General features: G+C 39.1%; 3 protein-coding genes and 1 long non-coding RNA gene across 9 annotated transcripts in view; 2 read left to right on the top strand and 2 right to left on the bottom strand.

Moving 5' to 3' along the window:
- Positions 1-1,339: 1,339 nt before the first annotated feature.
- On the bottom strand, positions 1,340-2,530 carry LOC134226668 (uncharacterized). Its single transcript, XR_009983535.1, has 5 exons — positions 2,287-2,530; positions 2,006-2,219; positions 1,836-1,923; positions 1,606-1,737; positions 1,340-1,539 (listed from the first exon to the last, which is right to left on the bottom strand). It is a non-coding gene; the product is annotated as an uncharacterized LOC134226668 (long non-coding RNA).
- Positions 2,531-2,694: 164 nt separating this feature from the next.
- Positions 2,695-4,164, top strand: LOC134225966 (ubiquitin-like protein 7). Its single transcript, XM_062706434.1, has 2 exons — positions 2,695-2,985; positions 3,052-4,164. Exons 1-2 carry the CDS (start codon positions 2,841-2,843, stop codon positions 4,077-4,079), a joined length of 1,173 nt encoding a protein of 390 aa, XP_062562418.1. The 5' UTR covers positions 2,695-2,840; the 3' UTR covers positions 4,080-4,164.
- A 10,475-nt stretch (positions 4,165-14,639) lies between these two features.
- On the bottom strand, positions 14,640-17,412 carry LOC134219084 (uncharacterized). 3 transcript variants are annotated; one of them, XM_062697766.1, is made up of 5 exons: positions 17,256-17,407; positions 16,747-17,188; positions 15,544-16,290; positions 15,003-15,160; positions 14,640-14,936 (listed from the first exon to the last, which is right to left on the bottom strand). In XM_062697766.1, the coding sequence occupies exons 2-5, from the start codon at positions 17,039-17,041 to the stop codon at positions 14,811-14,813; spliced, it is 1,326 nt and encodes a 441-aa protein (XP_062553750.1). In that variant the 5' UTR covers positions 17,042-17,188; positions 17,256-17,407; the 3' UTR covers positions 14,640-14,810. The 3 variants fall into 3 exon arrangements, with proteins under 3 accessions (XP_062553750.1, XP_062553749.1, XP_062553748.1); XM_062697765.1 differs by having other exon boundaries at positions 15,544-17,195; positions 17,256-17,412; XM_062697764.1 differs by having other exon boundaries at positions 15,544-17,188.
- A 5,544-nt stretch (positions 17,413-22,956) lies between these two features.
- Positions 22,957-27,193, top strand: part of LOC134219595 (DNA ligase 1) — a 153,556-nt gene continuing 149,319 nt past the window's right edge. For 2 of the 4 annotated variants that reach the window (XM_062698383.1, XM_062698382.1), the window contains exons 1-2: positions 22,959-23,445; positions 23,510-23,620. In XM_062698383.1, the coding sequence (XP_062554367.1) occupies positions 23,103-23,445; positions 23,510-23,620 (454 nt within the window). In that variant the 5' untranslated portion in view covers positions 22,959-23,102. Of the gene's footprint in view, positions 23,446-23,509; positions 23,621-27,193 lie in introns of all 4 variants that reach the window. The other 2 variants (XM_062698384.1, XM_062698381.1) reach the window with 2 other exon arrangements.

The raw sequence follows: 27,193 nt of genomic DNA, 5'->3' as shown, positions 1-27,193 counted from the left end.
AAAATTAAATTAAAATTAAATTAAAATTAAATTAAAATTAAATTAAAATTAAATTAAAATTAAATTAAAATTAAATTAAAATTAAATTAAAATTAAATTAAAATTAAATTAAAATTAAATTAAAATTAAATTAAAATTAAATTAAAATTAAATTAAAATTAAATTAAAATTAAATTAAAATTAAATTAAAATTAAATTAAATTAAATTAAATTAAAATTAAATTAAAATTAAATTAAAATTAAATTAAAATTAAATTAAAATTAAATTAAAATTAAATTAAAATTAAATTAAAATTAAATTAAAATTAAATTAAAATTAAATTAAAATAAATTAAAATTAAATTAAAATTAAATTAAAATTAGATTAAAATTAAATTAAAATTAAATTAAAATTAAATTAAAATTAAATTAAAATTAAATTAAAATTAAATTAAAATTAAATTAAAATTAAATTAAAATTAAATTAAAATTAAATTAAAATTAAATTAAAATTAAATTAAAATTAAATTAAAATTAAATTAAAATTAAATTAAAATTAAATTAAAATTAAATTAAAATTAAATTAAAATTATTAATTAAAATTAAATTAAAATTAAATTAAAATTAAATTAAAATTAAATTAAAATTAAATTAAAATTAAATTAAAATTAAATTAAAATTAAATTAAAATTAAATTAAAATTAAATTAAAATTAAATTAAAATTAAATTAAAATTAAATTAAAATTAAATTAAAATTAAATTAAAATTAAATTAAAATTAAATTAAAATTAAATTAAAATTAAATTAAAATTAAATTAAAATTAAATTAAAATTAAATTAAAATTAAATTAAAATTAAATTAAAATTAAATTAAAATTAAATTAAAATTAAATTAAAATTAAATTAAAATTAAATTAAAATTAAATTAAAATTAAATTAAAATTAAATTAAAATTAAATTAAAATTAAATTAAAATTAAATTAAAATTAAATTAAAATTAAATTAAAATTAAATTAAAATTAAATTAAAATTAAATTAAAATTAAATTAAAATTAAATTAAAATTAAATTAAAATTAAATTAAAATTAAATTAAAATTAAATTAAAATTAAATTAAAATTAAATTAAAATTAAATTAAAATTAAATTAAAATTAAATTAAAATTAAATTAAAATTAAATTAAAATTAAATTAAAATTAAATTAAAATTAAATTAAAATTAAATTAAAATTAAATTAAAATTAAATTAATTAAATTAAATTAAATTAAAATTAAATTAAAAATAAATTAAAATTGAATTAAAATTAAATCAATAAAATCGACAAAAATAACAAATTAGTGTTTAAAACATTGCCATTTGAAGACGTGAAGATAGGATCTCTGTCCGACGATCTGAGATTCTTCTTATTGGACCAAGCAATTCTTCATGCACTTGAGCTTACAACCTAGACTTCATGCATCGCATAGAATCTTCCCCATCTTGCAGTGAAATAACGCCTATTGGTCCTGCAGCAACTCATCTCCTACACCCGGCGATTTCTCAGGAACCAACCAGCACCACCTGAAGCATAGAATAGAATTTGATTTTGAGAAAAAATATCTTGCTTTTCAAACAACAGTGTCTTACCCAGGCGAAATCCAGATGCATTCTGCTGGTTGAGATTCGTTCCCGGATGGAAATTAATATTCCGAAAAGACATTCCTCATCGCCTGGCAGTAGAGCTGTCAACCACCGAAAAGAAAAGTGCCTCCTCTGAATCTGAAAGTGAATTAAAAACAAGGGTCGTAGAAAGATATGTAGATAGGAATGAGAGCACTGAACTCATATTTTATATTGAAATATTGATTTAAACTTACTTGCTTTATCTCACCATTTTATGGTGGTCCCAACTGATGCGCATTCTTCAGGCCAGAGACGTTATGATTATAAAAAAACACCAAATCGCTGTTGGCAAAACCAATTAACCAAAAAAAGCCATAAGTAATGGTTATCTTATAATATATGCGCATTATGAAGGGAAACTTACTCAATGGAGCTGCCAAAGAAATGTGAATGCTGCCGGAGTATTCCATCCAAAACGCGGACCGTATCACAGCGACTATTCAGAGGAAACCCCATCCCATCTATGCGTTGCATCCTTGAGCGCTTCTCATCAGCGATTTCCGCCCTGGGGTGACCATGACCAGCTTCTCGTTGATGCCTGCAACTTAGTTTTGCAGATGCTGACACAAAGCCGAATGCTGAAATTCGAAGTTTAATATTAACAAGCTACCTTAATGTTCTTAATCAGTGAAAGTAAATACTTACATGAAAAAGCAATCAAACATCGCAATATACATATTGATTTTTCAGAAGAAAAAATCGCAAAAACAGCTTGGAAGCAACGTCACTTGTTTTTTTTTCTGTTTATGTTTCCAGTTTGTTGCCGGCGTTGCCAAGCACGAGAGAAAAAGAGGAAAAAGCATGACACTGAAGTGTATGTTATATGCTTTCTGAAGAGAAGCATAACTAACAGACCCTAACCAGACCCTAACATCTCACAGATTGTTACTCTGGGAAGTTGAACATGTTCAACTTTTGGCAAGTCAATTGAATTCAACTGAGTTGTTCAACTCACTTGCCCTGTCAAAACGTAGCATAATGGACCGACTTTTTGGTAGTTTTGGGTTTTCGTGTATAACCGATGCGATGCGTGAGTGACAGTTGTGACAGACGGTTTTTGTTTTGTTTTCTTGCAACATATTTGACAAGTCATTTTCTAATTTTTGCTCCGTGGAACTGCTGAAAAATAGGCAGATTATTCACAAACTGTGTTTTCTATAAATCGTTTAGTAAATTGCACAAACGTTATCATAGAAAAAATGCCGTTTGTTTATCTTGGTATCCATTTGCCGTTCAAATCGTATAAAAAAATCAAGGTGGATAATTTTGATTTGGACAACAAAACGGGTCAACTACGCGAAGAGGCCAACAAGGCAATCAGTGATTTTGTTGGCGGAGATTTCGGTAAATTAATTTACTTGATATTATTAATAACTTTATAAAACCATGTTTGTTATTTACCCCCTATAGATTTAATTTATTGCGGGGATTTGCTGCAGGATGAAGATGTTCTGAAAGACAAAGGAGTGAAAAGTGGCTCTATGATTCATCTCATTCAAAGAAAATCGGAATCTCCAATTCCACAAGAAATTCATAGTTTTACGGAAGCTGATGTCCAAGAAACATTGGGATTGTGGCGAACTGTGGATTCGTCCAACTTTCAAAAAGTTCGACATCCAGAATTTATGAAGAATGCCTTGGATGCAAATCCTGCCATTCGGAAAGATCTGTGGGCGCTCTCCATTCTCAAGGATCCCATTCTGTTGTCATCTATGCAACAACCAGAGACAATTCGTCGTGTAGCTGAAAAGCATTATATTCTAATAGAAGCATCGCGCTCAATTGTCCAGCTGCTCAACTCGAAAATGATATCGAAATCTACAACATTCTCTCCCACTATTGAAAGCGCTCTGGACGACGCTCTTTCGGATTCTTCTTCGAGTGATGATAATACATCTCCCACTACATCCACAGGCGCACGTTCCGCGCGTCGCATTACTGCCGACCAGCTGGCTTCGGCGCTGGCTATTGCGGGTTCTTCATCATACAATTCTCTGTCAAACATTTCTCAGAGAGACGCCGATAATCGCGAGGGTAGCACCACCGATCAGACTAATCAACCCTCCACATCCAGCAGCGCCCCGGCGTCAAACCGCATAACGTCATCCATGTTCATGAATGCCCTGTCGGACGTAATTCAATCACATCGACGCCAATCGAGCGCCAATTCAAACGATCCGGAACCGATGGATACTTCTTCGACACCTTTAACTGGGGCTGGCAGTGGGGTTTCGGGGATTGCAGACAACGACGTTGGTGCACAGGCACAGTCGCAACATTCAACGTTGGAAGCGAGCCTCAGCCAATACAGGGCCGAGCTGGATCAAATGAGAGAGATGGGACTGACCGATACCGAGACAAATCTACAGGCGCTGATCGTGTGCAACGGAAACGTAGAAGCCGCCGTGAATCTGGTATTCAGCGGAATGGCAAATTAATTTATAATCATATTTTTTGCATTAATGCTTATGGCACACATGTCGTAATTAGTCGAATAAATATTGACTCACGTTCATCTTAAGACATGCAACTTCTTTTGATCGATAGAGAAACTACTCGAACACACAACGCTAGATAAACACGTTAGTGTGGAAAAAGATTTACCATAGTCACTTTGCCAGTTTTAGATAAATCCTACCCCAATATGACACTCAGTGAGTGGTCGATGTTCGGTACAGATTTAGTTACGGAAGGATGTAGTAGAGAGTAGAAATAAGCATGATTTTGTCTAGGATTGGTCAGGTCGGCGACTTATTTTCCAAATGAAATTTCACTGATTTTTCTAGGTTTTTCAATAAATATCTAGGAAAACTGAGCTAATACTTATTTCAGAATAATATAGACGAATCCAAGTAAAAATAAGAAGAAGGCACACGACGATGTTAACTTTGACAGATCCTACAGCTCAGCATAGGGAGATAATTTTAAAATGATTATAATAAATCCTAGACAAAATGTAATTAAAATCTGATTGATGTACGGTACGGAAAAAGTTCTGAATTACATATCTGAAAGCTTATCTCAATTTTTTGAATATTTTCCAAAAATGTGTCTATCATACAGTTCGGAACTTTTTCCGTATCATACATCAATCAGATTTTAATTACATTTTGTCTAGAATTTATTATAAGCATTTTAAAATGATCTCCCTATGCTGAGCTGTAGGATCTGTCAAAGTTAATATCGTCGTGTGTCTTCTACTTATTTTTACTTGGATTCGTCAATTGGAGCAAGCAAAATGTTGAGTTTAAACAAAACATGACTCTTTTCTGAAATGTATTTCAAACTGGACATTCAGCTTCAACGAAAATCGATATAAATTAGATTCCCTCCCTTTATGAGGTGAACCGGTCAAAACCTCATTAATAAAAATAAAAAAAAAATAAAAAGATTCCCTCCCAAATTGTTAAAATTAAACACTTACATATAAGCAGGGTTTGAATCCAAAGGAGAATGAGAAAATCTCTCACTTATCATGTCTGTATACACTCTCGATAGGTAACATAGCTGTTACTATAATGAACTGATTCGGGGGGCTACAACTCATGATAAATGTATTTTTATAAGCCCCAATTGCGGGGGGCACCGGTTCTGATGATGTATTTCAACTTATTTTACACAGCTGTGCGAAAGAATAGGCTCCCCAACATAAAATGATCGAGAAGCGTTTTATTAAACCCCATCGATGGGGGCCGAATCAGTTTTTTTCCCAACTTGTATTATACAATATAATTTATATAATACAATTGCGATAGTTTTGTTTTCATGGCTTGTTATGATTCGAAGAGGTTCGTGCCTCTTTTTTAACGTTGTTCGTTATCTATTGAGAGCGATTTCTGCAAACCCTAATCTCTCTCATCGTAGTCGAGCCTCCCCAGCCAGCGTACTTCAGTCATCCCGGCCCTACGTTTGAGTTGGGAGACGGGATCTTCCGAGCCCCCGTTACAGGCAAGTATCGTTTTCTTCCAAGCACTTCGTTTCCTGATCCATTCACCGCTTTCAGTCTGCCGCATACATCTACTCATCGTGCATCGAACCAGACTCATGCCAGCCGCACTAAGAAAATTTCCTTCGCTGACGCCTCTAGCTTCCCACCAGGACGCACAACAGCCACAAGCACAGAGGAAGCCCCTAATCTACTCAACACAGTCGCGCCCTTCCTGCCTTCGATCATCAGCCGTCCTGGTCCTGTGTTTGGGTTTGGAGCCAGGGGCTTCCGCACTCTTCTTTCCGGCAAGTATCAACCATGTATGGACGTTTTCCTGTCTGAAAATTCTGCAGCTTTTAGTGAAACCATACAGGATTCTACTCTTCCGCAACTAATGCCTGTGATCAGCGAACTTCCGTTGCGGTCAGCTTTACTACTGTCAACCATTGTCGCCAGACTTTGAATCAACCTTCAGCTGCCTCATGCTCGACGAGATTATCAGCGGGACGCATATTCGCCGACTGCTCTGAGGAAGCCCCAAATCCCCTTAACACAGTCGAGCCAATGCCGCCAGCGATCAGCAGCCGTCCCGGTCCTGTGCTTAAGGCAGGAATTAGGGCTTCGAACTTCCAACGACGGCAAGTACGATCAGCTTGAAATTGTTACTACCCTGATTGTGTTCCGAATTCTAGTACTACCACCGCACAACGGCTTCCATCGGAAATCGCCATATACTACCAAAATGTTGGCGGTATGAACGGCCTCATAGACGACTACAAGCTGGCTGTATTGGATCACAGCTACGATATTTTAGTTCTAATCGAGACGTGGCTAGACAACAGAACAGTGTCAAGTTATGTTTTTGACGAGGGTTACGAAATTTTCCGTTGCGATCGTAATTCGAGGAATAGTAGGAAAATGACTGGAGGTGGTGTCCTAATTGCAGTTAACTCGAAACTAAAGGCGAAAATGATTGAAAACGACGACTATGGCAACGTGGAACAAGTATGGGTAGCTGTTCAACTTACCGACCGTCGAATATTTCTGGCCGCAGTATACATCCCTCCGGATCGTACTCGCGACTTGGAGCTAATTAATGCACACTGCCGCTCTTGCTCTTCGATTGCAAGCTTTGCTGCTCCTAGGGATGAAGTAATAATTTTCGGCGACTTCAACCTAGCGGGAATTTCCTGGACTCCGACTCACAGCGGCTTCTTCCGACCGGATCTCGAGTGTTCTACCTTGCACGTTGGATCAATTACTCTGCTGGACGGCTATAGCACTGCTAACCTCTCCCAAATCAATGGCATAACCAATGAAAATAGACGCTCTCTGGATCTTTGCTTCGTTAGTGGTCGTGACACAGCTCCTTTCATCAACTCTGCACCAGCGCCCCTGGTCAAAGACGTTTCTCATCATCCTGCTCTTGTAGTCACTATAGAGGAAAATATATGCCTGGATCACTTCAACCCACCGACTGCTGTATCGTACAATTTTCGGAAAGCCGACTACATCAGTATAATTGGAGTACTTTCCAGTTTGAATTGGGAGGATGTTTTACATGCCACTGACGTCAATATTGCCGCACAAACCTTATCCAATATCCTGGCGTACGTCATCGATAGACACGTTCCGGAGAAAATCGTGTGGCCCAATCGAAAAATGGATGACGCAAGGTCTTCGTTCATTAAAGAAGACAAAAAAATCTGCTTTAAAACAATTGACAAAATTCCGTACTCTACCACTAAAACGCCACTATGTTCGACTCAACTATGAGTACAAACGGCTGAGCCGTTTTCTTTTTCAACGCTATCAAAAAGACATACAGCGACGACTAAAAACCAATCCGAAATCGTTCTGGAGCTATGTGAATGAGCAACGTAATGAAGTAGGCTTGCCATCATCAATGACACTTAATGGGGAATGTGCTAACACACCTCAGGAGATTTGCAATCTATTTGCTACTAAATTCGCCAGCGTGTTCGAAGACGAGAGACTTTCAGCCGAGTCTATCACAGCCGCGACCAGTAATGTTCTAATGGCCAACCAGACGCTCGGCATCATCGACGTTGGCGTGGAGTCAATAACATCTGCCGCATCTAAGATCAAGACATCGTATAAACCTGGACCCGATGGTGTTCCAATTGCGTTTATCAAGAAAAACATCGCTTTGCTTCTAGAGCCGCTCCACTCGATCTTCCAGCTCTCCCTTTGTAGTGGAATTTTTCCATCTTGTTGGAAATTGGCTGACATGTTTCCCGTGCACAAGAAAGGAAGCAAACGAGACATCAATAACTATCGGGGTATAACTTCGCTATGTGCTATTTCCAAGCTATTCGAGATGGTTGTCGTGGAGTCGCTAAATGCACATTGTAAGCAAATTGTAAGTGTCGATCAGCATGGTTTCACAGCAGGACGCTCAACGGCCACTAACCTGCTTTGTTTCACATCTTACGTAACTGAAAGTATGAATACAAGGGCTCAGACGGACGTAATATATACGGATCTTTCGGCAGCCTTTGATAAACTCAACCACGACATTGCGATAGCAAAGCTCGATAAGTTAGGAGTTAATGGCAGCCTTCTTAATTGGTTCCGTTCATACCTCTCGGATCGTCAACTGGTGGTTAACCTAGGCGACTTCCGATCGACCGGCTTTTGCGCTACATCAGGTATTCCTCAAGGCAGTCACTTGGGACCTCTGATATTTCTCCTGTATTTTAATGACGTTCACTACATCATCAAAACCCCACGATTATCGTTCGCGGATGACCTTAAAATATTTCTACGTGTTTGCTCCATTGACGATTGCTCCCTTCTCCAGGAACAGATTCATGCCTTTTCCAACTGGTGTTCCCTCAACCGAATGGTGGTCAATCCGGCCAAATGCTCGATAATTACCTTCTCTCGAAAGAAACAGCCGATTATTTTTGACTACAATCTTCATAATACGATTATCGAGCGAGTACACTGCGTGAAAGATTTGGGTGTTCTACTGGATTCGCAATTAACCTATAGAAACCATCTAACTTTTGTAATTGACAAAGCATCAAGAGCTCTCGGATTTGTATTTAGAGTCACAAAGAAGTTTACGGATATCTACTGCCTAAAATCGCTATATTGTTCTCTCGTACGATCCACACTGGAGTACTGTTCAGCTGTTTGGTGTCCTAACTACAATAACGGTACCGAGCGAATCGAATCAGTCCAGCGTCGCTTCCTTCGTTTTGCTCTCAGAGGGCTACCCCCATCGTTTACCTGACTACGAAAGCCGTTGCCAGCTGATTGATCTACAACCCCTGCATATCCGCAGAGATGTTTGCCGAGCATTGACCGTAGCCGACATGCTGCAAGGAAGGACGGATTGTGAAACAATCTTGCAGGAAATAAATATAAACGTGCAACCCCGGCCGTTGCGTAATAATTCAATGCTACGACTCTCTCATCGCCGTACTAATTATGGATCATGGAGTGCCATTCATGGTTTACAACGTGTATTCAACAGAGTGGCATCAGTTTTGATTTCCATTTGACCCGTGACAAACTTCGACGGAACTTCTATAGAGTTTTTGCTGGCCGCGGTAATCGACGAGGGAATTCTTGAATAACTTTAGATCACATGTTTTATTTTTATATTTTATATTTCGACAATTTCTAATTGTATGTGTGTATTTTGTCATCCTAACTGTACTTTAGTTTTAGTTTAGTATACATCATTGGGACACATGTTGTCTGTTGATGTTAAACAACATAAATAAATAAATAAATAAATAAACCCTGCAATAAGTATACAATGCTCAGTTTCGTTTCTGCTTTCGTCTCGTACAGACTTTTCATTTCACTCAAAATTCGAACTTTTGATAGAAGTCCCGGAGATCCATAGTGGTATATACCATTCGACTCAGCTCGATGAGCTGAACAAATGTCTACCTGTCCGTGTGTGCGTGTGTGTGTATGTGTGTGCGTGTGTATGTGTGCACAAAATGCCATAAAAAACATTAGCCAAATTTTCACATAGAAACTCTTAACCGATTTTCTTGCAACAAGTTGCATCTGACAGAGACTGAAACGCTGTTGATCACTATTGAATTTCATAATAATTGCGAATTGCAAAAAATAGATAATATTAAAATAGTGATAGAACATAGTCACATAGAACAATAATGTGTTATGAAAAATGTTTTGCATCTATGAATATTTTCAACACAGACAAACAGACGTAACACCGAGGAAATTCCCATCGACCATGAGCTCAACGGTCGTTTTAAATTCAACTACTTGCGAGTTTCACATCCAGGGGTGCGCGCATCGTATACCTTTGTATTTGACACCTCACACTAGCGCCTTCTGTTGACATTGTCGTACTAAACTTTGTTTCGTACAACATGCACGTTAGGTGGTGGTAAAATAGCTGGGCGATGGATTTTAAAACAAATTGTTCTAGCTGTTACGTCTGTTTGTCTGTGTTTTCAAGGTTTATCCGTGGCTTGCTCCCATTAAGAGTACCATCGTACCGTACTATAAAGATGCTCGTGTTGCACGCATTTGGGCGTAAGTATGCTCTTCGTTCAGTTTCATAGTACTATGAAATTGTCCGAAAGTTAAAATTCGAACATAGGAAATTCGAGAAACTTTTGGCAGCGCCATCTGTCGTCTACTAGTGTAAATTTTCTATCATAACATTAGACGGTGTAACTGTTTTACCTTTCTTGTACATCATCGAGATGTAAGCGTAAAGGCCTGGGTGGTGCGGATAGAATCGATTTGGTTGTCAAACTGAAGCCAAAATTTTCTATTGTGCCGGAGCCAAACATTGAAGCACAGAGAAACAGACGTCTCACTCAACATAGGTTCCATCGTACACCTTTTTAACGGTTTATTTAACTTTTTGTAGGTGGTCAATCGGCCACCGATGGCGCTTTCATCGATTTTGCTTGTGTTTGACGTTTGCACACTACCGCCATCTGGTTGCCGCTTGGCCACTCACCGGGATTTTAGCATTGGGGGACAATGTTTTCGTGACGATGATTTTGATTGCATTTTGTTCTAAGTGAGACGTCTGTTTCTCTGTGATTGAAGATTGTGGTTATGTTCGTTCCTGATCTAATATTGAGAAGTATTGTTATCATTTGAGAAAAAATAAAAATAAACTTAGTTTGAGTTTTGTATTCTTTGTAACAAATATTTTTACATTATATCTCGAGTGGAAAATTAGTGAGAATGCAACTAAAAAGCAATCGTTACGAAATTTCACGAGATTCAGCAACTGATTGAAGCAGGAATGTAGAGTGAAGTCATGTAGAGTCTCGCGCATTTGTGCGCCCTCGTGCAGCATGGAAAGAGAAATTGGAAGGGGGAAATGTTTAACAGAAAAGTAACTGCAAAATAATTTTGTTTATGGAAGTGATTTCAAAATATTCCTCTACTCGCTTGAACGCAGAAAAGCGGCTCTATCCGCAACACCCAGGTAAAGGCTACATTTATTACCTTTTTGCTCGAGAAAGGCACCATCATCGCTAGGTGGATTAATTTGGGTTTTTTTAAAACAATTGGACACCGATTTGACGGTTATGGAAGCGGCCTACAGAATGGCACATGAACGTTCGATTTTCAAGTTCATCTCTGGAAGTAATAAAGGAATCGCTTAAGAAGAATATGGAACCAAACAAATTTCGTTATTCCAGCGGAAATTCGGTGGATACATTCGTGTCTTCGACTTACCGCCATAGACAAGTGATAGAATCTTATCAATGGCACTCGGACGATATGGGAAAGTGGAATGTTTAAGGACGAATATATTGCGACGGTCTTCATGATGTGTGTTTTCTTTGCCGGGCTGCGGGTCATCGGAAGGATTCTCGCCCACAACGACGCTCCGGAAATCGTAGGAAAGATCAGCCTAAAAACCAATTCCATCCGAGTTCATATGCTGGGGTTGTTCTAGTTGATCGTAACTCAGAATGCGCGGATAAGATCATTGAACAGTTGGTGGAAGATAACTTTGTGGAACCAATGGATAACGCAGCTACAGAACACTTGGAGCCGATCAGAAGAGACGGTCTTGAGAACGAAAGCAATGTGGAAAATAAAGGAAATGAAGTGGAAGAAAGAGAAGATAATGAGGCAAAGCGGATTCCGACAGCCGGTTTGCCTAACGGATTCGGAAAATTATGAAGATGTGCCAGATCCCGATCTTCAAACGATGAGGAACCCACAAGCGAATCAACGAAGAGCCCTGTTTGCGTCTTATGGGGGCATTTCGAGTTATCGTCCTAGGAAGAAAATCCGTCGAAAATTAAATTTCTGATTTCAATGGAATATTGTATGTTATAATATTTCAAAATACTTGCGGCTCCGTGGAGTCTTTAATTAAACAAATGAGCCTTATAAATAAACGATTGAAAAAAAGTATACAAGGCTAATAGAACTTTTTTTATTACTTTAGCACAAAAATACTTTCAATGAAGTAGAGATATGCTTCATCAAAGACTAAAATCACAGAGAAACAGACGTCTCACTCAACATATGTTCCATCGTACACCTTTTTAACGATTTATTTAACTTTTTGTAGGTGGTCAATCGGCCACCGATGGCGCTTTCATCGATTTTGCTTGTGTTTGTCGTTTGCACACTACTGCCATCTGGTTGCCGCTTGGCCACTCACCGGGATTTTAGCATTGGGGGACAATGTTTTCGTGACGATGATTTTGATTGCATTTTGTTCTAAGTGAGACGTCTGTTTCTCTGTGCTAAAATGATACAGCAACCAAGAACGCTTTCCTTATAGTTAAGCATAATTGATTTGTTGGCACTTATCGGTGAGTACAATATCTGAAGCTCGAAGTCCCTCTCTACTAAGAGTAAGTCACCATGCTACTACCCAAGCCATTCCTGTGTGGGTCAATACAGCCTGTTGATGTATCATATAAACAAATAAATGCAGAATTTCTCGAAGCTTTCTGAATAGTCTGATGGTACATTAAAATGTGGCTATACGTAAAGTAGCGGGTACATGAGGCTACAAAAGCCTTTTTTCACTGTCAAAAACGCAAAATTTTCAGAAATTTTCAATCACGTGGCTAAGAAAAATAATCGCAATTTTTATGACTGTAAAAGTTGCCTTGGGAAGGTTTTAGTATGAGTATTAATGTAACTAATAACATAGAACTTATCACATGGTGCAGATATGTTCTACGCATTTTTGGAATACAACTTTTTCACATTTTCCACAAGGGCGATTTTAACGCCTCTAATAACAATGAAACACATTTTCAAATTAGTTCTGATTACTTTACTTATGGATCCTGTACACCTCCGGTGGTGCAAAGGGCCGACTTGAAAGATCTCCATCCTGAGCGATGCCCGGCTATCGCTTTAACCTGTTGCCAGGTTAGATTTCGGTCGACTTCTTTTATTTCTTTATTGAGGCTTCTCCGCCATGAGCCTCTGGGTCTGCCTCTGCTGCGATGTCCCGCTGGGTTCCAGTCTAATGCTTGCTTACAGATTTCGTTTCCGCCCCTACGTAGAGTGTGGCCGACCCAGCCCCACTTCCGATCCCGAATTTCTGTTGTTATCGGCCTCTGGTGACAACGACGATGGAGCTCGTTGTTTGAGATCCAGTTGTGAGGCCACCAGGCCCGAATTATATACCGCAGGCATCTGTTAATGAACACCTGCAGCCGTTGAGTGTTCTCCACTGATACACACCATGTTTCGCTAGCGTATAACAGCACAGATTTCACGTTAGAGTTGAAAATTCGTATTTTGGTGCGTTCATTTATCTGCCTGTTTTTCCAGATATTTCTTAAACTCGCAAAGGCAGCCCTTGCTTTCTTGATTCGTGCGCCTATGTCGATCTTGGTACCGCCGTCTGACGCCATTTGGCTACCAAGATATTGGAAGCTTTCAACATTTTCCACTGGTTGCCCGGCTACTGTGAAACTGGAAGGAGTCACCGTGTTTACATCCAACGATTTGGTTTTGTTGACGTTGATGACTAAACCTGCCGAGGAGGAGCGATCGGCAAGGTCGTTGAGCTTACTCTGCATATCAGAGCGCCGTTGCGCGAGTAGTGCAACGTCATCCGCCAATTCGAAGTCGTTTAGGTGCTCCATGGTTATAGGCTGCCATAACAGCCCGCGGTTTGGTTCACGGTCAATCGCATCTACCAGAATCTCATCGATTACGATGAGGAACAGTAACGGTGATAGAATACATCCTTGCCTCACACCAGCTACGACCCGGATAGGGTCGGACAGGACCCCATTGTGCAGCACTCTACACGAAAAGGCCTCGTACTGTGCTTCGATGAGGCCGATGATTTTCTCAGGAACCCCCTTGCGTCTCAGGGCGCCCCACATATTCTCGTGATTGAGACGGTCGAAAGCTTTTTCGTAGTCAATGAATACCAAGTAATTAGTTCTGATTAGCATGTATAAAATATAGTTTATTTACTTTAAAATAAGATCAAAAAAAGTAGGTACATAATCGTGAAATCACGTTTTCATAGTTTTGGTCTTCCTTTTGGAGCCTAAACATTGTGCACTGATCATGAATACAACATAAATAATACATTTTGTGAAGGGAAAATTTCGAAGAAAAATGCTTCTAGATTCAACCAGTTGGGTAGAGTAGTTCATCATAATATATTGTATTTATAATATTTATAAATTATATTTATATATTTATATTATATATTATATAAATTATATATTATATAAATTATATTATATAAATTATATATTTATAAATCCATAAGCGAATCGAAGTGCAGAGATAGCAAAAATAAGAGTACATATTTTTTTCAAGTAGAAATTTAAAAACTCATGAATAATCACTGCATAGTTTGGAGAAAACGAAAGATCAGAGCATGAACAGGTAGCGGTAATCTATTACTTAGTACAAAAAGTAGGTACGTGAAAAGAAATTAGATGCGCCTATTATCATGTTTAGATGTACAGAACCACCATAAAATGTGAGTGGTTGCCTTTTCTCAGCAGATAAAGGCATCAGACCAGCAAAGCTTATTGTTAATTAATTGCTCCTAGTTTGGAATATTGAATAGCTACTATTATAGTCGGTTTGTTTTATTACAAATTGTTACACATCAATTTTGGAGCCAATGCCTAGGACTTATGTTTAGTAGTCGCATATCAATCACAATCACATTGCCACCAGACGTAGGGCGGCAGCTCATTAAAGACCAAACAAAAACAAAACTATTTACTGCAGTTATACGATACTACAATATTAGATAATCGAGGGCCTTGTGTTTATTGTTGTCGAATTTGACTAACGCCTCAGATATTTTTTTCTCCTCGAATCCCAAATCCAGCAACTCACTCAGCGGTATCAGATGCTCTACAATCTGTTGATAAATATCAGCACAAATAAATTCATCAATTACATTGCTGAATTGAACGGATTGACTTACCTTCTTATCGTCATTGCCTATTCGAAGCAATACCGCTGCCACGCGCTCCAATGGGAAACCCATAGATCCGATGCGCTTTACTAGATTCTGATCGGTTAACGATAACTGATTATAAAGAGTAAAATTCTTCACCGACTCGGGCTTCTCAACGCATTTGTCTGGAATAAGAAAGGCTCATGAAGGTTTTGGAGAAAAATGTGACACTTTTTGCTTCGCTTTTCGTATTCGTATTATTTAATTACGATGGGTATGAAATGGAACAACAATAACTCATACAATAATGGGAACATTATTGTATGAGTTAATGTTGTTCCAAATAATTAAATAAATGACAAGGTTTTCCAAATGTGCTCTCTATTGAATGATAGACGATAGATCTCTTACAATCGTTACAAGACATGAAAACAAACTGTGTATTATAACCCACGAATCCGTTAGTTCATATATCATTCAGCGAAAAGAAGTCTACAACGACATTCTTTCTAAATATCGTGAGAGTATACAAAGATGACAAGTGAGCGATTTTTCAATTTCAACTTACTCTCGTCGGGCTGTTTATCTTCCGCTACTGATTGACTGTTGTTCCGAGTCCTCCGTAGAGCAGAGTCCTTGACCTCGGCGTCCAATTGACGCACAATGTCCGGCACACTTTTCGATTTAGATCTCAGAGACGATGCTTCGGAGGTGGAAGTTTCTCCACCGGAAACTCCTTGAATGTAAACAGCTGAGGGTGTTTCTGTCGACGCTGTTGTATTAGTATGCCCCGGGTAGTTATAATTAGGCGTTGCCTGGGACTGGTGCCCGTAGGCGCTGTTGTAGAAATAGGCATTCGCATACGTGGATAGCGTTGCTGGACCATTCGAGGATCCCGTGTAGGGAAAGTAGTTATACGTCCCAGCCTGACCTTGGCTGTAGGATTGATGATACGAGGATTGCACCGGTTGTTGGTAGGAAGTGCCAGCGGATGAAGTGCATTGACCAAAGAATCGACTATCTACAGGCATAAAGCTAGCATTTGCGGCGGTCGTAGTAGGGACATATTGGCCATAATTAAAATGGTAACTGTTGAAGGATTTGTAATATTCATTCGCTTGATCCACCTGTTCAGAATTTTGAGGATATGCCGCTAATGGATACTGGGACTGCACTTGATAACCCAACGATTGTTGTGGTGCAGCAGTTTCTTTTTGTTCAACCGAGGTGTCTACCTCCGTATTCTTGAAATTAGATGTTTCATAATTCTCTTTCGTTTTTACATCACTTTCATTGCTATCACCCGGCCTTCGCTCTGAACCAGAATTAGAAATATCTAAATTATAAACTTGAGCTAGAATGTCCAAATCATTTATTGTTTTCAGTTCCATATTATCAAAGGGACTTGAAGTGTCATTTTCAAAATCTGAATAGTTAATTTTGTTATAGATACTGTTGTTATTGTTCAACAGATTAGTGGTCTTTGGAATGCAGAAGTTAAGTGGTGTGCTAGAATCTATCACTTTTTCAGTAGAAACCATGGCAGATGTGGCAACATCTGGGAGCACGGTTGGCATAAGAATTGTATCAAATTTATTCAAATGACCGGCCATAGAACTAGCTACCAATGTCGTACGATTTTGGTGAAGTCTTTCCTCGGATGATCCAGAGGGTGATGATTCATCATTATCTTCCTCTGAACCTTCGCCTTCGCCATCACTAGCACTGGATAGATCATCCGTATTGGGATAGGAAATTTGGTTCAACTTACGCTTCTGCTCCTCTTCAGCCAGTCGTGTCCGTTCGAGCTCTTTTACTCGAACTCGTTCTTCCCGCTCATAACGATCTTTTTCCTTGGCCACTCGCCACTCACTAAGTCGTTTAAGTACTGTTGATTCCAACTCAAAATCATAATTCACGGTCATCGATTGAAGTATTCTACCGCTGTCGACCTGAGTCAATCGATTAATGACACTCTGCGGTAGAGTGATCTTGGGAGGTGGTTTGAAGCGCTCCGAAATCTTCACCGGAACTCCATCCATGTAGTTGGGTGGACTTTGCGACATTCTCTAGTAACTACCTGCATAAGCAGCAAATCCACACAAAAGTCGATGATTTCATCAAGGGTTTTCTTCCTTTCTAATGTTATCTCCCAGTCGTGACCAAATTGGATTAATGTCCTCCTTTCTGAGTGCCTTTACCCATCGCCAAATCTGCAATCTTGAAAAATTATACAAATTTGAAACAACTTTTCCCACCCCACAATGGTAATGTTTGTACCTGGTATTTCACTATTATTATAAATTAAAATAAATAAATTTACAAAATTTTTGGCCGAGAGGAATTACAAGACGATTAGGATTATGCTTGCAAAATATTTTTTCCAGTTTTTCCACTGTTTTGTGACATTTTTGCGAATTGTCAACAGATAACGAGGGAGTAGTCACTTGTATACACGGAAAGCCCAAACTACCCATAAAAGCGCCCGAATAAAAAATATTATAGAAAAACAATACACCGAAAAAATTCTTTATATTAAATATATTTGTCGCACACATAAATTTTTGCAATTTGGCGACCCAAATATATGCAATTTGTACCCACACATAAATTCAATAACTGCATATTAGAGACCACACATACATTTTATTTGATTATAGATTATATTTGTATTTCGCGTGGAGAGTGGTTATGTGTGCACTAATTAGAATCATGAATTAAATTAATGGATTTTTGCCAATAAAAATGTGTGGAATTTTTGTAGTGTACAATGTGTTGTAACATCACTATAAAACACAATAAATTTACAATAAATTTGAATGTAGGTGAAATAATAGAAATACATTAGAATGTATTGTTATGAACCATTCATTAAATTGTAAATGAAGTTTTCGCATTAGAACGTACGGGTTGTTAAGCATCGTAACTATACAAAATTTGATATTTTTTCATACATATTTTTTTGTCAAACAATAGAGTGTATCGTAAATATATTGTTGAAATATCGAAAGAAACCCGTTCAAATTACATTAGGTTGAATTGTATTTTTATAGTAAAACAATACGATATTGGATTTCTTAATTATGACAGCTTTACCGGTCAAAAATGAAGTTTTAAGAAAAATAATGCATATTTATCGGGTACTTATTCAAAAGGACGTATGTTATTTTGTAAACAAAGATTTAAACGTCGATTTGTCCAATATGAAGGCACTCCCACGCAAACCAACACCACCAACAGGTTGCCGAAGGCTTCCCCTGCCTGCCTGTGGTGATAGTTTGCGTAGGAGTGCCTTCAGATTGGACAAATCGACGTATAAATCTTTGTTTACAAAATCACATACGTCCTTTTGAATAAGTACCCGAGATTTGCGGCAATAGGATAAATATTGTTATATTGCTAATATGCAATTTGAACAAAATTTTCAGAAATTATCAATGATTAAAATTTATGCACTAACATGTTCTAAAAACAATTGGAAGTATTGTTACATTAGAGAACAATGTTAATATATTATATCCACGGTGTGATACAATATGGACAACTATCGAGAAACAATATATCCTATTGTATACCGTAGAGCATATGGTAATTCAATTGTTTACACTGTTGAGCCTATGGTACACTTTTATCCGGGCGGCATGTTCTATAGATAATTTAATTTATTTTTAATTTTTTTAATTTAATAATTTAAAATCGTATACAGGCAAAACATATTGCAGTCGAAACCGAGGGTTATTAATTTAGATATTGTCTGTTTCCTTGGTAACAAAACGCGCCGACCATTTTTTAGGCACTATCAAAATCGTCGCCAACATCTTTATTCTAAAATTATGTTAGTTTTATTAGAAAATAATGTCAATCTGCATTAAAAACAGGGCTCAATTTTGGGAAATAATTTGATTATTGAGTACACGCAAAAAAATGTTGCGGTCGAAACTACCATTCCGAGGGTTAATTTAAGAATACGCACCGACGATTTTCAGCAGACAACAAACCCGTTTGATTTTACCATGCGCGCAGTAAAAATCAACTGTGGTCCTGGTGGAATGTTGTTGCATGAACTGAATCAGTGGTGAATTTGTCCGAATGCGTGGTTAATTTAACTGAAAATTTGTGGTTGTTTTAAAAACATGGCGTAGTCTACAAAATAGTAACCGTTACCATGGAATTTTTTTCTGTGTATATAAAATTTTATTCACAGTTGATTTGACAGATCTTATGGCCATTTCTGCTGGCGACGATTTTGGCGTCAATTTGTTTTGCGACGATTTCAAATCGTCGCGGCCGATAAGGTGAGAAATTGATAATAACAGATAGCAGATAACAAACACGTTTGATTTTACCATGCGCGCAGTAAAAATCAACTGTGGCTCATGCGGAATGTTGTCACATAAGGGCCGATGTCCACGTAGCGGTTTTGAATTTGCGTGCACGCAGCGTCAACGCAATTGCGGTAGGAAGTACCCAACATTAAATAGAATCATGCACACGCACTTGCGTTAACGCGGCGTCGACACGCGTCTCATTTGCGGCGAGAGTTACCGCAAAGTCACCGCAATTCCCCACAGGAACGCAGCGTGCACGCGAGTATTTTTTTGACATTTCTCTATTCTGTTTCTTTCCAACAAGATTTCTAATGGGAAAATCTGTGATGTGAAATAATGTGTCAGAGCGAAATCAAAACAAACAAAAATACTTCGCAAATCAGTTCATTTTGGTTTCGCAAATTAATTTGCAAATTGCAACACTTTTCAAATCTAGCTTCTTTGAATAATAGCAAAGCAATTGTAAATAGTTCGGAGCGGTAAGTGTTTCTTTCGTTCCTGCGTTAGTACCAGTCACAGTGTTTACCTTTGGAAAGAACTGACAAGCAACCATCCCATGCTGGTGGATAGAGTCAAAATCAACGCAAGTATGTGCAGAATAGTGTTGTGAATCAATTGATTTCCGAACAGACTTTGATGTGGCAGTTTTGAGTTGAGTGACAAGCAGGCAAAATTCAACCAACAAAGTGCATTCCGCGGGACCCTGTATATACACCAAGGAAGGCGATACCAGGTCCGCCATGGGCAGAATTATTAAGTATAGGTTCGATACCGAGGTTCCTCTATCTTGGCTTTTCTATTGCTGATATATGTTCATGTTTTTAGGAATGTCAACGGAAGGATGTCGTCAAATAATGTGGATTGCAATTGCAAGAAGAAACGAGATCAGATAAAAAGATGGCGAGCTACAGTAAGACTCTGGGACTAATGCGTTTCTTCTAGTGTTGTGGGCAACGCTACTGCGATCGGTCCGTGTTGCAGTGAAGTGAAAATTCCAATGATAATAACGATTCGTTTGGCATTAAGATAGCACTTCTTTGGAAGAACAACGACAAACGTAGCAACACGCCAGCAATCGCTTGTGATGCTTTCGGAGGAGGATTTTGAGCACCTTATTTGTAGGAGCGATTGCAGTATCTGACCAAAATGTTTAATGACTTTTTATTCCGGAACAAATGATTCGCCGATAAATGGAACTAATAAAAATCGTACCCCAAACGCAACAGATGCTCAATTCAAGACAAGAACAATTGAATGCCTGAATCCACTATTATTCAAGATTAATCTCCTCCTATGAAGTATGTAATAAATTTAAGTTGGAAATAAAGAATGAGCAGCATTATGAAATCGTAATAATATTCATCTATTATGATTGTAGAAAAGATATTGGGATCAAGCCAAGCGATGTCAAATATCTGTCTCTCTGTATTGAAAACGTGTTTATTCAACCAATCGAATTGTGCGGCACGATTTCAATTTCACAGCTCTACAATTAATTTCGAAAGTTCAAACTTTTCATTTTAGAAGTAATGGGTGACTTTTAAATCTACAGTGAGTTAATTTTTCTATTCTACTAAAAAGCATTAATTGAACTTTTTATTTTGGAATAATACTGAGTTACATTCACTAGTCTGTCATCACGACTTCCCGACTTCCGAATTCTAAGTTGGTGCTACGCCGACAATATGTGAATGGAGAACTCGATTCATATTGGAAGAGAATGAAAAATGACAGACTGACAACAGCTGGCAGGCGGATGACATTTGGCGTGACAGATAGGTTTGACGTTAGAAGTTTTGCGGCAAATTACCGCTTGTCGTGTGCATTCCCAGCCTGATTCAACGCCGAATAACGCTGCGTCAACGCAGCTTGAAAAAACGCTACGTGGACATCGGCCCTAAACTGGAACAGTGGTGAAATTTACTGAAATTTCATGGTATAGTTTTAAAAACAGAGCGTATAGTCTACAAGATAGTTAGTTTTTACCATTTCTTTCCGTTTGCACATTTATTAGTGTAAATCCCAACCGTATGGGTAATACTAAAGACACACTGATGGTACAAGGACCGTGGTATACCACGGTTATATACCCTAGTACATATTGTACCATGGTTTTACACGTTGTACCAGCATGGTACAAGGTGACACACCTGTGGTACAACTTGTACCATGGTACGAATACCACCAGTGTGTCATTAGTATAAGGCGTTTTTACGTTTTTACCATGTATTATTTAAATAGACGAATCCAAGTAAAAATAAGAAGAAGACACACGATGGTGTTAACTTTGACAGATCCTACAGCACAGCATAGGGAGATCATTTTAAAATGCTTATAATCCAGCTTTCCACGCTCGGTAATGGCGGCTTGTCGGTGTTTAAAAATCAATCGGTCACTGTACTATTTGACACTAGCTGGAGGAAAACTCACTGGCGAAGAGGCCTTTTTTCCCATCCCCTCACCCACGAACGCCAGTGAGCTTTCCTCCAGCTAGTGTCAAACAGTACAGTGAACGGTTGATTTTTACACACCGACAAGCCGCCATTGCCGAACGTGGAAAGCTGGATAAATTCTAGACAAAATGTAATTAAAATCTGATTGATGTACGGTACGGAAAAAGTTCTGAATTACATATCTGGATGCTTATCTCAATTTTTTGAATATTTTCCAAAAATGTATCTATCATACAGTTCGGAACTTTTTCCGTATCATACATCAATCAGATTTTAATTACATTTTGTCTAGAATTTATTATAAGCATTTTAAAATGATCTCCCTATGCTGTGCTGTAGGATCTGTCAAAGTTAACACCGTCGTGTGTCTTCTTCTTATTTTTACTTGGATTCGTCTATACCAGGGGGGTAATATGCTGTGCATCGCGCCTCCTCTGCATGTAGTATGAATTATAGATAGTGGAATATATAGATGAGCGAAGATAAATCCTCTGTCTCCAAACGAACTGTCAAACGTGTCTCCAAACGAGCATGACGTCACGATTTCAATGGAAACGTTAAGGGCTGTGACGTCATATGCGCGTGTGCACGGGCAAAAAAATCGACTCAGCCATGCTTTCGCTCATCTATAGATTCTACTATCTATAGTATGAATCAAATGTAAATAAACAATCCCACATTTTTTTCGTTAGTCAGCAGTAGTGTAGGTTACCAATATCCTACAAGATTCTAGTTCGAAAAATGTAACACTTGCCAAGCGGGGTGGCCCAGGGTGGCCCGCCTTTCCCAAGCGGCGAGGCCCGGATAATACATCTTAGGTAGGCTTGATTTGTTCGTGGATGACAGGCTTACTCCCCCCCTGGTCTATACATCGCGATTATAGATAGTAGAATCTATAGATGAGCGAAAGCATGGCTGAGTCGATTTTTTTGCCCGTGCACACGCGCATATGACGTCACAGCCCTTAACGTTTCCATTGAAATCGTGACGTCATGCTCGTTTGGAGACACGTTTGACAGTTCGTTTGGAGACAGAGGATTTATCTTCGCTCATCTATATATTCCACTATCTATAATCGCGATCGGTTCAAATGAAAATAACTCATTTTTGTGTGGAATTTTTATTTCCGTCTAACCGTGTATACCACTGTTGATTTTTCGTATTTTTATGGCGAAAAATAATCTTAAAAGAAAAACAAGGATATTTTTTTGTTTATTATTATTTTGTTTATGTTTACGTGATTTAATTTTGTCTCGGTCTCGCTGCGTGATCACTTCGAAGCTATTTAGATTTTTTTACTCGAGTCTGAATAAAGCGGTGTTTCATAAAATATTTTCCCATACAAAATGCCTACACAGAAAAAGAAATTGAAGAAAGTTAAACCTGATCCATTGGCAACTACGGTAGTTCCGGTCCAAATCAAAGCCGAACCGCTCGATATCAAGCCGCTGAGTGCGTTCGTCGAAGATCGAGTGGAACTTATCAGACAAGCGTTTTCTTGCCTGAAACCGAAGGAGGTGAAATGTCTGGTTCCAGATTTTCTTCAGGGCAAATCGATCGAATCGCTCCAGGAAAGTTGTCTGGATGAATTGCTCGGAATATCAACAAAACGACTGCTGGCGATTTTAAACAATACAAAATGTCCCACGGATACCGAATCGTCGTCGGATGAAGATGAGAAAATTGTCGGTGAGTGATTTGAACTAAAAAATGTCATTTTAGTTATTTACAGAATTCCAAAATCAAATTGTAGAACATATATCTTTGGATGAAATTTCATCGGATTCGGACGTAGAAATTGCTAAACCAATAGCAAAGAAGGTTAAGTCGAAAGATGTGAAGTCCAAAAAAGTCAAAGAACCAGGTTAGTCAATTTTATATTTTTTTTGTACATTGTAAACGTTGTAAGCGATCTCGGGAGTTATTCATTGTTGTTCCTTACTTTACAAACTTGTCCGATCTTTCTACGGGTGTTTCTTTTGGTCTAAATGAGCTGATTGTAGGCCAAATTTGGGGTCAATTTCAGTGTGAACTTGATGGTTTTCTGCAGAATTCCAACACTTGGAAAAGGCGTAGGTATGTGGACAAATAATCAGAAGGAATAAATTTTGATTGTTACCCCCTATTCAGGGTTTGAATCCAAAGGAGAATGAAAAAAAACCCAACTTATCATATCTGTATAGGGCACTGCACGGAAACATCTCTTTCTCTTTCGTTCCTCATAAATTCTGACGTTTACTGGCCTTGTTGTTTTCTAATTTCTTTGCAGCGAGAAAGAGACAAAGCAGTCCGTGCAGTGCCCTATACACTCTCGATAGGTAACATACCGTGAAAGACGTTTTTCGGTAGCTGTTACGATAATGAACTGATTCGCTGGGCTACTACAAACCATGATAAATTTATTTTAATAAGCCCCAACTGCGGGGGGCACCGGTTCTAATAATGCATTTTAACATTTTTACACAGCTGTGCGAAAAAAAAAATATGGTCCCCAACAAAAAATAAGCGAGAACAAATCGTTTTATCAAACCCCCTCAGTGGGGGCCACCTATCCGAATTTTTTTTTTCCAACTTGTACAATAGTTTAGTTCCAACTTGTACAATAGTGCGATAGTTTTGTTTTCATGGCTTGTTATGTTTCGAAGTGGTTTTTGCCTCTTTTTTATCGTTGTTCGTTTTCTATTGAGCGCGATTTCTGCAATCCCTGCCCCCATTTAAATGTTGATCTAGAAATTGTGACTGTTACGCCCTTTTCAAATGTTGGTCGAGAAACGTATATTTTTATATGTTCCACGTTCCTAGTGAGATGTTCTGTCATCATATACCTATAAATAGATATTTGCGAAATTGATAATCTTTTCGTGTCCATATCGTACCCTTCCGGCCTTAGCTACACCTTCTGCATGTTGGGTTCTCCATAGAGCTGGGCGAGCTCGTGGTTCATCCTTCGCCGCCAAACACCGTCTTGTTGCACACCGTCAAAGATGGTCCTATGCACCCGTCTCTCGAATACTCTGAGTGCTTGCAAGTCCTCCTCGAGCATTGTCCATAGGACCAAGGTTTGTGATACTAACGGATATGTTGTTTGTACTTTTTTTTTTAATTTGATGCAAACATGAGTAAAGTTGTAGCTTAAAATCATGTTAAAATATCAGTATTATTATTTATTTATTCAGACTAAGGCCGAAGTGGCCTGTGCGGTATATAAGAGTCTTCTCCATTCGGCTCGGTCCATGGCTACACGTCGCCAACCACGCAGTCTACGAAGGGTCCGCAAGTCATCTTCCACCTGATCGATCCACCTTGCCCGCTGCGCACCTCGCCTTCTTGTGCCCGTCGGATCGTTGTCGAGAACCATTTTCACCGGGTTATTGTCCGACATTCTGGCTACGTGCCCGGCCCACCGCAGTCGTCCGATTTTCGCGGTGTGAACGATGGATGGTTCTCCCAACAGCTGATGCAACTCGTGGTTCATTCGCCTCCTCCACGTACCGTCCGCCATATGCACCCCACCATAGATGGTACGCAGCACTTTCCTTTCGAAAACTCCCAGTGCGCGTTGGTCCTCCACGAGCATCGTCCAGGTCTCGTGTCCGTAGAGGACAACCGGTCTAATGAGCGTTTTGTAGATTGTCAGTTTGGTACGGCGGCGAACTCTATTCGATCGGAGCGTCTTGCGGAGTCCAAAGTATGTACGATTTCCAGCCACTATGCGTCTCCGAATTTCTCTGTTGGTATCATTTTCGGCAGTCACTAGTGAGCACAAGTACACAAATTCTTCTACCACCTCGATTTCGTCACCGCCGATGCCAACTCGCGATAGGTGGCTCACATTGTCTTCTCTTGGACCTCTCCCTATCATTACTTCGTCTTCGACGTGTTGATGACTACTCCGATCCGCTTGGCTTCCCTCTTCAGTCTGATGTAGGCTTCCTCCATCTTCTCGAAGTTACGTGCCATAATATCTATGTCGTCGGCGAAGCCAAATAGCTGGACGGACTTATTGAAAATTGTACCACGCGTGTTAATCCCTGCTCTTCGTATTACCCCTTCCAAAGCGATGTTGAATAGCAGACACGAAAGACCATCACCTTGCCGTAACCCTCTGCGGGTTTCGAAGGGACTCGAGAATGCCCCTGAAACTCGATCTACGCACATCACCCGATCCATCGTCGCTTTGATCAACCGTGTCAGTTTATCCGGAAAGCCGTGTTCGTGCATTAGCTTCCATAGCTGGTCCCGATCGATTGTATCATATGCGGCTTTGAAGTCGATGAATAGATGATGTGTGGACACGTTGTATTCGCGGCATTTCTGCAGTACTTGGCGAATGGCGAACACCTGGTCCGTGGTGGAGCGTTCGCCCATAAAACCCGCCTGGTACTGCCCCACGAACTCCCTTGCAATTGGTGCTAGTCGACGGCATAAAGTTTGGGAGAGTACCTTATAGGCGGCGTTCAGCAATGTGATTGCGCGGTAGTTGCTACAATCCAACTTATCGCCATTTTGTAGATGGGACACACGACACCTTCCATCCACTCCTGCGGCAAAACTTCCTCCACCCAAATCTTGGTAATGACCCAGTGCAGCACTCTAGCCAGTGCCTCACCACCGTATTTAAATAGCTCTCCTGGTAGTTGGTTTACCCCAGGGGCTTTGTTGTTCTTCAGCCGGCCAATCTCCTCCTGGATTTCCCGGAGATCCGGAGCCGGTAGAATTATGTTCTGCGCATTTGATTGGTCCCCCAGGCCCCCCCGTTCCCCCAGGTCCATCACCATACCGCCATCTTCGTCTGCCACATCGCCATTCAGGTACTCTTCGTAGTGCTGTCGCCACCTTTGGATCACCTCACGCTCGTTCGTAAGAAGGTTCCCGTTTTTGATCTTACACATATCTGGCTGTGGCACGTGGCCCTTACGTGAACGGTTTAACTTCTCATAGAACTTTCGTGTGGTATTAACGCGGTACAGATGCTCCGTCTCTTCACGGTCTCGTTCTTCCTGCTGACACTTTTTCCTCCGGAAAATCGAGTTTTGTCTGTTCCGCGCCTGTTTATATCGTGCCTCGTTCGCCCTTGTGCGGTGTTGCAGCAATTTCGCCCATGCTGCATTCTTCTCTTCTACTAACTGCTCACATTCGCCGTCATACCAGTCGTTTCTCTGATCCGGGGCACCGTGCCAAGTGCAGCGGTTGCGGTGCTAGCCATCTTCAAGCTGCTGCGCCTAGCTGCTCTTCCATTGGGACGTTCGTGATGTCGGAAAAGAATTTACCGTCGATTAGAACGTGGTCGATTTGGTTTTCCGTTTCTTGGTTAGATGATCTCCATGTGGCCTTGTGGATATTTTTGCGGGGAAAGAAGGTGCTTCGGACTACCATTCCGCGGGAGGCTGCAAAGTTTATGCATCGTTGGCCGTTGTCATTCGATACGGTGTGCAGA

This window comes from Armigeres subalbatus, chromosome 3 (genome assembly GCF_024139115.2).
Source record: "Armigeres subalbatus isolate Guangzhou_Male chromosome 3, GZ_Asu_2, whole genome shotgun sequence".
Lineage (NCBI taxonomy): Eukaryota > Metazoa > Arthropoda > Insecta > Diptera > Culicidae > Armigeres > Armigeres subalbatus.
This window is presented reverse-complemented; position numbering and strand designations above follow the sequence as displayed.